Raw genomic sequence first — 12,455 nt, forward strand, 5'->3', positions numbered from 1 at the left:
CACATTCAGTAAATTAGACGGGTGCGACAAATTTAAATTGCTAGGATGCAACACAGAATGCTTGTTTGCGTTGACAAAAATTATTAACCTTCAATGACTTGTTTATTTGCCTTCAAAAAGGCATTTTGATTTCCAAAATTGGATTTCCTGATGGCAATCTTCATGCTGCCCCAACACGGGGGGAATAATGGCTGTCTGGCGACACACGCTGAGAGGAACCGCGCTGCTCCTGAGACGTGGTGACCAACCACAGGGCTAGTGCTGCTGCTAAGGAAGGACGACTGCTGTTGTCGCTGTCTGGAACTATTATGAGCGGCTCCGGCTGAAACAGGCTCTTATATAGGCCAAATAGCATGTTTTCAATTGTAAGGTATATGATCCTGTCGACCGTGCTTGGGAAGCAAGCATATAACGACCAATCAGAGGTCGAATTTTTCGTTTTGACAAGGCTTGACTATTTTCAATAGTACAATAGTGTGAATAATAAAATTACAATTATCTTATTTTGGGATGAATCTTAGAAGATTTTCCAATCTATTGCTGCAAGTACGAAGGAAATCCATCGAATACTAACCGATTTATTAGCATTTGAAATTGGACATATTTTTCACTTTTTTCGGTTTTAGATTTTCATTTCACATCCCTATGTAGCCGAACTTCCTGAGAGAAGTATTCTACTTCAAAACAAGCGAAAGCAAGAGTGTTTTAGCCACCGCGAATGTTTCCATTTTGCTTCTTCATTTTCCGGGGATTTATGCAAATGTGACAGCCCACACGTATTTCTCCCAGATTATGGCGATACGCTTTTGACCTAGCCTCGCGCGGCTTTGGGAAGGCGGAAAAAAGAGCAGACAGTAAAATATTGTGGATTATTAGTTTGGCATTGGTTTTTATGCCTATGCTTTAGACCGAATATTTATCACCTATCCATATCTAAGAGTTCTCACGCCTTAGCGGATGTTGCGCAAGCATCTCTCAGGAATTTCACCACCACCAGCAGCTCCACCACCCGCCACCCACAATTGAGTCATCTCCAGCTCCGACAGCTTGTTGTCTGCAGTACACAAAGTAAAACTGCGCCGACAAACGCCACACAGCCGAGCCACGAACGGAAACGGCGAGAAAACATTGTATTGATTTTAATTATTTTGTTGTGTTTATTTAATTTAGCAATTATTAGCACTCTCTCGTTCGCTGGCTCGTTGGTCCACTCCCACACTGTCCCTCAGCCATCTCAAGCAGCTCCACGGATGCGACAAAAGTCGTACTCGCGTATTTATAGGAGAGAAAAAAAAAGAGTTTCAAACAATATTTGTTTATCAAACGTCACATGCGCTTTGGCAAACGTTTCGCCGGTCCAAGGCAGAGTTGTCATCTCGTAAGATCATACGGCCCGGCTGTGGTTCAATTGCCTGTCGTCTTATCTTGGCTGGCATGTTCCCGTCTCCCGCTTTTGCCCGCTCCGTAATGCGCATCGACACAAACGACGACCTACAGGATGCGAGCGCGAGCTTTTGTTTGTTCATTTCAGGTCCCCCTTCGAGAGTTGACACTCTCCGGGGGACCTTGAAATCTTCCGAACTTGCACACTTTGTTGGGGTATGTCATGACCGAGCTTCGATCCGGTGTTCGTTGAACTCATCACAAGTCAACCAGCCAGCAGATCCTTGAGACCCCCGAGGCGCACAGCGATCAGCTGCTGCTGCTGCTAAGCTGTTGGTGGCTTAATCTCGTTTGATTAATATCCAGCGAATTTGTCATGAGTCAGATCTTACTGACTCTGAGCGGTGTTGTGTGTATGGAACTTTCGTGTTTTCTTTTTTTGCCGATCGTTTGTTACAACAATCGTATCCAATTGCGGGTGATTTGTTCCAGTCGCTTTGCAGTGTAAACTAAAATCTACCAGACAACTGTTTTGTATCATTAAAAAAAGAAACAAAAGTTTGTTGATTCGGATTATGTTTGTTGGCGCCTGATGATTGCAAATCGAGTCGAATTTTTCAGCTAACGGCTGAACTAATTGGACTGCTGGTCTTTGGAAGAGTTTTAAGATCTGAACTCGAGAATTCAAGAAAGACTTTAGCAAATTATTTGTTAACTCGTAAAATTAGTAAAATTACAAAAATTGTAAAACTGGCAAAATTCAACAAGTTAAAGTCAACAAAATATATTCCAATTTCAGTATTTATTTTGGTTGTCAATTTTAATTTGGCTGAAACTTTCGAAAAAAGTTCCTTTGGGCATTGAATCGACTCGATAATATAGAATCCATTTTTTGCCACTATCCATCCATATCCATAATTTCATCGAATTTTATATACAGATCGGACTCGATTATCCGGAGTGTCGAAAAATTGTTCACTCCGAATATTCGAATCACCATGTTAAATTTGCTTCTAATGAACGTAAAATAATTGTTTGCTTTCGTTATGTTACTTCAACGATGCAGTAGCATGACCAGAAATCATTTCTGTGGAAAAAGGGGTAAATTCTTGAGAAAATAATTTGCCACTGATTGGTTTCACCTAACTCGGACATTTCCCGAACATGGACAGAAATGGTAACAAATGTGCTGAAAGGGATAATCCCAAAGATAGAATTTCAAAATACAGGTCGGACTCGATTATATACAGACTCGATTATATATTGACTCGATTATATATGATTCGATTATATATAAAATTGTATATAATCGAATCATACATTTTTTTCTTTCAATTTTAAATATAACTTACCTAAAGCAGCAATGTTGTATAGGGATCGTCCAAAAATACGTAACGCTTAGGGGGAGGTAGAGATCTGACAAAACGTCGCAATCAATACTTAAAATTTTGAAGATCTATACAAAGAGCGTTACCTAGAGGAAAGAGGGGGTCGAAAATAGTTTTTATTTACGGTACGTAATTAATGGACGTTCTCTTCAGTCCAATATGACGTAACGCAACATTTTTTGACTCAAAACGTTGATTTTTGAGCCATAATGTTTCAAGTAAAGTAAAGCTGATCTTAAACAGAAATATCGCGAGGGAACGTTTACAAATTATGTAACGCTCAGGAAACGGAAAAGAGTGTTGGGTTGGCAAAGTGTTGCAACGATGTTGTAGTTTCGTTGTACGTCACGTACCGACAGACCTTGTTCGAGATCGTAAAAAACTTTTGCTTTTTGAGCAAAAGTTAAAACGTTTCTTCGTTTCCTGGCTTTTACGTAAGCACTTGCCATTTTGTGTTCTGAATTGCTTGATAACGCAGCACAACAATAACAAAACTAAAAGAGTAAACAAACACAATACACACTGATCAAAATTTTTCTTTAGGTTTGACTGCAATCAGCCATGTCCAAAACACGCACTGCCACGGAGAAAATATTTAAAACACTACACGGCGTGTATTGCAACTTGCATTGCGTGATGTGTAAGAACGACTGCACAAAGTGTAAAAGCAAATTCACCGGTGCGCGTGTGCAAGGCCCTACCCCGTGCATTAAGCTTCGGCATATCTTGCATCAGGCTTGCATTGCTGATGTAATTCCTTACGTAAGAGCAGATTGTCGAGTGTTTCAACGAAGTTAGATCCCGCGGCTCCAGTGATTTTACGAAGCTAAATCTCTCAGCTAGTGTGTAGGCCGAAGCTTCATGCACGGGGTAGGGGATTAGCATTGCACAAGCGTACCGGTGAATTTGCTTACACATCACGCAATGCAAGCTGCAATACACGCCGTGTAGTGTTTCTATGAAAAAGTGGCACCCGTGCAGCACGGTGTAGTGTTCTTGCCATGGCTGACTGCAATAACATACAGAATAACTACGAAATCTATACATACATATATTTTTGTAAGAAAGGTTTTTTGCGACTTTAAGGGTGTTAGTCAAAAAAATCCTACTTATTTATTCAAAAACAACAAAATATTTATGCAAATAAACAAAAAAAAATTTTTTCTGATTCCGTTATATATAGGTTTCGATTATATATAGTGAAAATTTTTCGGAGACTGTATATAATCGAGTCCGACCTGTATATTGATGTTAATTTTAACCCTACATGTCAACTTGTTTTCTTTAAATTTTTTTAATTTTTTTTTTGTTGAAATTTTTTATTTATTTAAATGTCTTTAATTTTTTTTTTTGAATTTTTTTCAAAATTTATTTTATTTTTTTTCGAATTTCTTTCAATTTAAAAGAAATCCTTTTCGTTTAATATTTTTCTTATTTATTTTTAATTTTTTTTTATGTTTTAATACATATTTTTCGAATGTTTTTATTTTTTTTTAATGTTTGCCTTTCTCCTAGAAAGGTATAGCAATCACTGAAAAAACCAAAGGTATAAAAGTGCTCCAAAGGGTCGAATCTCGTATATCACTCGACTCAGTTCGACGAGCTGAGCATTTTCTGTGTGTATGTGTGTGTGCGTATGTGTGTGTGTGGGTATGTGTGTGTGTGTAACGCTCTCCCAATCTCACTCGATTTTCTCAAAGATGGCTGGACCGATCTTCATGAAATTAATTGCAAATGAGAGGTCTAGTTGCCCCATAAGACCCTATTGAATTTCATTGCAATCAGATTTTTAGTTTAGAGGTTATGTTTAAAAAAGAGAAAATCACGAAACATCATTATCTCAGAAACTACTCAACCGATTTTAACAAAATTGGTTTTAAATGAACGATCTACTTGAAAAACCCTTAACTTTTGAGTTTCATGAAGATTGAACGTGTGGTTCAGAAGTTATTTAAAGAAACGTGTTCTGAAGTGTGTTTAATCTCACTCATGTTTCTCAGAGATGGCTGAACCGATTTACACAAAATTAAGTCTAACTACCCCATAAGACCCTATTGATTTTTTTTGCAATCGGACTAATACTTTGCCTGTTATGTTTAAAAATGTGAAATCCAGCTTTGAAAAGAAACATATTCCGAAGACTACTTAAACTCACTTACTTTTCTCGGAGATGGCTGAACCGATTTCCACGAAATACGTGTCAAATGAAAGGTCTAGCTGCCTCATAACACCCTATTGAATTTCAATGTAATCGGTCCGTTACTTTGTCTGTAATGTATTGAAATATGAAAATCACGAAACTTCATTATTTCAGAAAGTACACAACCGATTTGAACAATATTGGTATCAAATGAACGGGCTAGTTAAAGGTTAACTGATGAATTTTATAGTGAATAGACACGTGGTTCAAAATATGTGAAAAGAAACATGTTCCGTTGACTTTTCAAATTCACTTGTTTTTCCAAAAATGGCTGGACTAAATTCAACAATCTTAGTGTCAAATGAAAAGTTTGGCTTTCCTAGAGGTTCCCATTTTATTTGACAATAATCGAATTTTTATTCCAACCGTTATGTATTAAATTATAAAAACAACGAAAGTCTATTACCTCGAAGATCACACGACTTATTTGAACATATCTAGTGTCATTTGAACAGGTTGTCTCTCAAACTCACAAGTAAAAAATTTCATAGCCATTTGATATGTGGTTCAAAAGTTATGAGAAGAAACGAAATTCAAAGACTTTTAAAAACTGTAACTGCTTTGATCAAAACATATGGCCTCAACAAAATTAAAATTTGGTATTGTGCTATTCGTACGTTCCCGGTATTGCTCGTGATCGAAGTGTACGAAATTCAAAGTCATTTCTTTTATTTCGCTATTTCTTCAGCACGAATATTTTACTCCTGATGAATATTTTTTTTTAACTTTTTGCCTTTCTCCTAGAAAGGTATAGCAATAACCGAAAATGTGAAAGTGCTCCAAAGGGACGAATGGCATATATCACTCGACTCAGTTCGACGAGCTGAGCATTTTCTGTGTGTGTGTGTGTGTGTGTGTGTGTGTGTGTGTATGTGTGTGTATGTGTGTGTATGTGTGTGTATGTGTGTGTGTATGTGCAGATTTTTATTCTCACTCACTTTTCTCAGAGATGGCTGGACCGATTTTAATGAAAATACATGCAAATGAAAGTTCTAGTTGCCCCGTAAGACCCTTATAAATTTCATTGTAATTGGATTTTTATTTTAGAGGTTATGTTTAAAAATGTAAAAATCACGAAACATCAATATCTCAGAAACCACACAACCGATTTCAATAAAATTGGTATCAAATGAACGAGCTATCTTAAAAACCCTTAACTTTTGAATTTTATTTAGAAGTTATGAAAAGAAACGTCTTCTAAAGACTGTTTAATTTCACTCATGTTTCTCAGAGATGGCTGGACCGATTTCCACAAAATCAGTGCCATATGAAAGGTCTAGTTACCCCATAAAGACCCTATTGATTTTTTTGCAATCGGACTATTACTTTGCTTGTTATGTTTAAAAATGTGAAATCTAGCTATGAAAAGAAACATATTTCGAAGAATACATAAACTCACTTTCTTTTCTCAGAGATGGCTGAACCGATTTTCACGAAATTAGTATCAAATTAAAGGTCTAGCTGACTCATAACACTCTATTGAATATTACTGTAATCGAACAACCGATTTGATCAATAGTATTATCAGATGAACGGGCTAGTTCAGGGTTAACTGATGAATTATGATTGAACACGTGGTTTCAAAATTTGGCTGCCCTATACGTTCCCATTTCATTTAATTATAATCGAACTAAGCAACCGTTATGTATTAAATTTTTGATAAAACAACAAAATTCTATTATCTCAAAGATTACACGACTTATTTGAACATAACTAGTGTCATACGAACGAGTCATCTCTCAAACTTACAAATAACAAACTTCATAACAATTTGATATGTGGTTCAAAAGTTATGGGAAGAAAAGAAATTCAAAGGCTATTTAAAACTATACCTGCTTTGATCAATATATGTGGCCACAATATAATTTAAATGTGGTATCGTACCATTTGAATGTTCCCGGTATCGCTCGTGATTGAAGTGTTCGAAATTAAGAGTCATTTCTTTTATTTCGCTATTTCTTGAGTATTTTCATTACGTCAAATTTCATATTTTATACTTCTATTACAACATCATTATTTCAGAACCCAAAAAGTGAATACGCATTTATTGGATTGAAGCGTTCATGTAAATCTATTTATACAAATAATAAGTTTGAATGAGAAAGGCTGGGTCTGACCGCTAGGTGGATTTATTTAGGTTTTTTTCATTTGTTTTATTTTTAAATTTTTTTTTATTTATGTTTTATATTTTTATTTACTTTTGCATTTTTTATTTTTTTAATTTGTCATTTCATTTTTTATGTTTTTTTCTTTTTTTTAATTTCTTTTTGATTTTTTTTGTATTGTTTAATTTTATTTTTATTGCTCAATTTATTTTTATTGTTTTTTTAATTTTTATTGTTTTATTTATTTTTATTGTTTTATTTATTTTTATTGTTTTATTTATTTTTATTGTTGTGTTTATTTTTATTGTTTTATATATTTTTATTGTTTTATTTCTTTTTTATTGTTTAATACATTTATTTTTATTGTTCAAAAAAAATTTTTTTTTATTCAATTTTTTTTTTCATTTCATTATTTTTATATTTACTGTTTTATTTAATTTTATTGTATATTCATTTTTATTGTTCTTTTTTATTGTATCGTTTTATTTATTTTTACTTTTTTTTTATTTTATCGTTTTATTTATTTTTATTGTTTTTTTATTTTATCGTTTTATTTATTTTTATTGATTTATTCATTTTTCTTGTTTCATTCATTTTTATTGTTTTATTTATTTTTAATGTTTAATTTATTTGTGTTGTTCTATTTGTTTTTATTGTTTTATTTATTTTTGTTTTATTTTCTCATTTAATCCATTTAGAGAACTTCCAATAATTACGCAGCGCAGAAATAACTATTTTTGATTCTCAAAATTATATTATGGGTTGCTACGCTCGCCATTTCTTCTTCCAGAGCGTTACACATATTATGGAAGTTCCCTTTTCAACATTTCAGCTTTATATAAGTCATATTTGAAGTGAAAAAAAAACAATATCGAATCTTTTTTAATCGAGTCCGATCTGTACTGTGCTTTGATTTGCATTTCTCTTCTGCTTTTCTCATACTTTCTTTGGTCTATTATTATTTCTCTATCGCCTTGTTTTTATGTTTTTTGTTTTAAATGTTCATTATTTATAACTTGTTTTGAATCTTCTCGTATACTCTTCCATTCCTTCCAACTTTTTTGTGTTACTTTCAATTTGCTATTTTCTATCTCTTGATTTTCGCTTTTTTTGATATTATGTCATGTTTCATAAAGAGCGATTGCTCGATTTTTCCATTCTTAAAATTTCCTTTTTTCCTTTTTAAGTTAATAGCGTTTCGAAAAGTTTTTATGTATGTTATTGTACTCATTTCAAAATGGGCTATTTAGTGATTAATCTATGATATGAAGAGTTAATTTTTTTAGGTCACTAAGATAGACACCCAGTGCTTTTAAGGAAGTTGTAGCAGATGCTTTTGCTAGCTATTCTCATTACAACTGTCGCACATTAGAATTCCAGAATACTTATATACTCTGCTAATGTATTAAACTTTGACAAAAAATCATAAATTTTCATTATCACTTTACTATGATTTTTTACATTATTCTATTCTTCTACAAAATTGTGCAATTTTCATGAGCTCATATTTTTGTTTGTGACTGTAAAACGCTTTATCTAGAAATAGCAAAGTTATTGAAAAAAGCACGAATTATCATACACAAGAATATTCTTCATTTAAACAATATCAAAGACAAAGATCTTCTAGAGGCAGATTCAGAATGTCAATTTGACACCTGCGTATTTGTGCACACTAATGAGTAATTCGATGTTTAAATTACCCCTAGAAAACCCGATAATGGTTAGAAAACTTTTGTTTAAGTATAGTGAGGTGTGTTCTGGAAAAAATATGTATTTCTGCATGGCTAATAACTTAAAAAAAAACACAAAATATGTTGAAAATCTTGAAGTTATACCGTGAGCAAACGAATAAACAACAATTACTCTGCGGCCTTTTGACGTACTTTTGAGACAACTAGGTGCACAAAAATTCACAAGTACGATTAAAAAGCTGTAATCTTTCTGTTTTTTTTCCATTTCACGCTCTAGAGCAAAATTGTTTTTCGCTTCTGTCGACCAGTGTAATCGAACTGAACAAGCGATTCATAATAAACAATTACTTCAAAAAATGTACCCCAAACTAAATTTTGAAATCTGGGTCAGAAAAATTAGAATACACGATTTAGCTAATAGATTTCAAACTCTTGCATTAATTACAACTGAAAAAAGCAAAGCCTTAGTGCCACATTCCGTTTCCATATCGAAACTCAACCTTCTGTTTATTACACACAGATTTCGCAGCCGACTGTTGGTGTACAGTACAATTGCGGAGTAGCGCTACGATCCTGCTGACACCAACAGTCTCTCCCGAGCCGGAACTCGAACGAACTAGGAGATTGCAATTAATGTTGAAAATCATTTAAAATGGAAGACGGCTAAAAAATAAGCCTTGTGAATTTAAAATTAAAAAATTTCTTCAACGAATTTATTGCTGAGACGCTATCTCTTGGTATTAGATAACAACGAAAAAATGCATCAAAAATTGGGGAGCGTGTAAAACCCAATGACTTACAGCATTCTTATGACTGTCCAAAACAGCCTTCCAAGAGAATCAAGTTCAAGGTCGTCATTAAAAAACCCCTTTGATGACGAAGACGATTAGACAAATCAACAAACCGGGCCTAGCCCGGGAGAGTTGTCAGTCTGGATAGAACAAAGAAAGAAACAAGAAAAAACACGCGCAAATTAGTGAACAGATTTACTACCGTGATCAAATAATTCTACCAGTGTTTCACTACTGTTGACTTCGCGTTCGCCACAGCTGATTAGAAGAGCACAGGGCAATGCTGCGCAAAAGATTAAACAAAATATGCAGAGTTTCAACATCCGCTGAATAAGCACAATCAACTCAGCTGATTGATTTCATTCACAAAACCGGTCCCCCGGGGTAAACTATGCATTCCTCGCGCACATCTTCGGGCTGGGTTACTAACACTTAACGCTCACAGAAAACTCGGGCCGAGGGAAGAAGGAATAAACGACGATGGCGACAACGGCAACAACTGGTCGTAAATATATGCTCAAATATTTATGCTCATAAACAGAAAGCCGCCGCCGTTCTTTGAGATGGAGTAGCAGCATGAGGACGACGTGCGGCATCATTAGCAACTCGAGACCAGAGAGAAAGAGAAAAAAAAACTAATGTTTTGCTGTTTCTAGCCGGCGCCTTTTGCCATCATGGTCAAACTCCACAGACTCACGCAACCGACCGAAACGGCCAGGAGACCTTTTTGGGGGGCAAACTGCACAGCCTCAGGGGTTTGTGATTGGTAGTTTCGCTTTCGTTGTTTCCTCGCGCACAGACGATTTACGTAATATCATAAAATTTTAGCATGTCGACTCCTCGTTCTCAATAAACAAAATTGCCGACACGACCACCGCCGACAGGTTTCAAATTCTAAGATGGCAACACTTGTACTCACCTCTAGCTGCCAGGGAGATGAAGGCCTGTGCGTGCTTTCTCACTTTCTCCGTTGTAATATCGTGATACTTTTTGTTCTCGATTGGTAGCCGGCAGAGCAGCAGTTCGAGAAAATCCAACGGCGTCACCATCGAGACGTCCCATTTTAGCCGATTCAGAACTAGAAGTTCCCATTGCTGAAAGTGTAAAGAGAGAGAGAGAATTGTTAAACGATCTTTCATGTCATGACACGCTGTTCGATTATCGATTAACGATCGGAGGACTGATCAATCAACGCAAACCACGTGCACTTGGAGGCGGCACGCGACACCCGTTAAACGTCACGCAATACTCTATCTATTAAAACATAACGCTTGGTGGAAGTGTGTACGCACGCAATCGGTCAACGAACTTTCCGAGTTGCAGAACCGCTAGTGTTGTTAGGACAAAGAAGCTATTTGTGCCAAATTCTAATTTAAATAAAAGATAATTACTGTTTGAGGTTACCGAGTAATTCTCAAAAGAGAGCTCTACATTAGAATACAAATCTTAACTTTATAAGCGATGCGCTATTTAGAGAACCGAACCGTCTTTTTCCTGACTATCGAGAGCAGTTATCTATTCAAGAGTACGGTACAGTTTTATTTAAAGAATGGCCTCCCTCTCCCCACACTTCTTTGCGTGAACCGTGAGCTACCTCCGCCTCACATGTAAAGGTATTAATGAATAATGTTCTCTTCACCACAACATCACCGCATGACAACAAACAATGAAGAGAAAGACCGACGCGTTTTGGATCTTTAAAAAATTGACCTATTTTACTCTCCCGACTGCGAGCCGATCTTAGCAGGTCTTAAGTGTGTGTGTGAGAGAGAGCGTGCGCTATCTAATCTAATCTGCAGACTCGCACAGAGACGTACAAGTGGTATCTTTTAAAGAGCCGCGCGTGTAATGATTTTCATTTGGTAACACATTGCCGAAAAAAAAAAGTTATCGTGGATCATGGTAAAACTAGAGAAAGCACTCGATTTATTTCTGTTTCATTTAGCGATTGGAAATATGGATGCCACAGAACCACCAGTTTTTTTTTTTTTTTTTTTTTTTGATTATCTTTTCAACCTGCAGTCTCTTGGAGATTAACCTTCGAGCTAGAAAATGTGAATGTCAGCTGTTTAAATTGGGAATAAACCACAACATTATTTGGCAGTCAAAAAAGAAGTTTGCAAACCAATTTGAATCCTTGAAATTTGTTTTTTTTTTGCTTTTTTTGTACAGGGTGTAGCCCTGAAAGTAATACACTTCATTTATGCCATAAAATTAGAACAAATGAATATTTCTTCTGGTGTTTTTGATTACCATGGTAGGTTACAGTTGCAGTTGAATCAGTTCAATTAAAATCTTTCGCCTTTGCATTTGAATACGACCCTCAAACGCTTCTCAAAATTATCATAAGCCGCACGCAAGACTTCGATTCGCATTTTATCCCAGAATTTCACTAAACGGTTCTTAAGAGTGTCCAAAGTCATGTGTTTCACTTCACCCAACTTTCTTAGCATGTACCCTCAATTGCTGAAGTTCACTCGATTCAAATCGGGAGAGGATATTGCACCACTTCTGAACAACCAATGTCTTATATGCTGGCGATGAATCTTGTTAAAAGCAGAAACTTTCTTCTCCAAATAACTCATACCCAGTCAGAATTTCATGGAACGCGATTCGGACCATCCGACCCGCTTCTCTCAAAATTCATGCGGGTTGAACGAAATTCGCTCGAAATACACGATCTCTCGCATTGGTGTGTGCGCTGGACGCTCTATTTCTGTTTTTTCGTCTTTCTCTTTTGGCGCCGGGCATATTCTTTCGGTTTTTTTTCTGTCTTTCTCGCATTGGCGCAGACCTTATTCTCACCGATAGCAACAGATGCACGGTTTATTGTATTGGTGTGTGTGTTGAACTTTCTTTATTCTCATCGATAGCAAACGTAGCGCAGTTTTTATTTT

At 35.7% G+C, this 12,455-nt stretch overlaps 1 protein-coding gene across 1 annotated transcript in view; it reads right to left on the reverse strand.

The window, feature by feature from the left end:
- LOC129717111 (G1/S-specific cyclin-D2) overlaps positions 1-12,455 on the reverse strand; it is a 168,986-nt gene that overhangs the window by 48,521 nt on the left and 108,010 nt on the right. The window contains 1 exon segment of the mRNA XM_055666957.1: positions 10,478-10,652. Within this exon segment, the coding sequence (XP_055522932.1) occupies positions 10,478-10,652 (175 nt within the window).

Source organism: Wyeomyia smithii, chromosome 1 (genome assembly GCF_029784165.1).
Source record: "Wyeomyia smithii strain HCP4-BCI-WySm-NY-G18 chromosome 1, ASM2978416v1, whole genome shotgun sequence".
NCBI lineage: Eukaryota > Metazoa > Arthropoda > Insecta > Diptera > Culicidae > Wyeomyia > Wyeomyia smithii.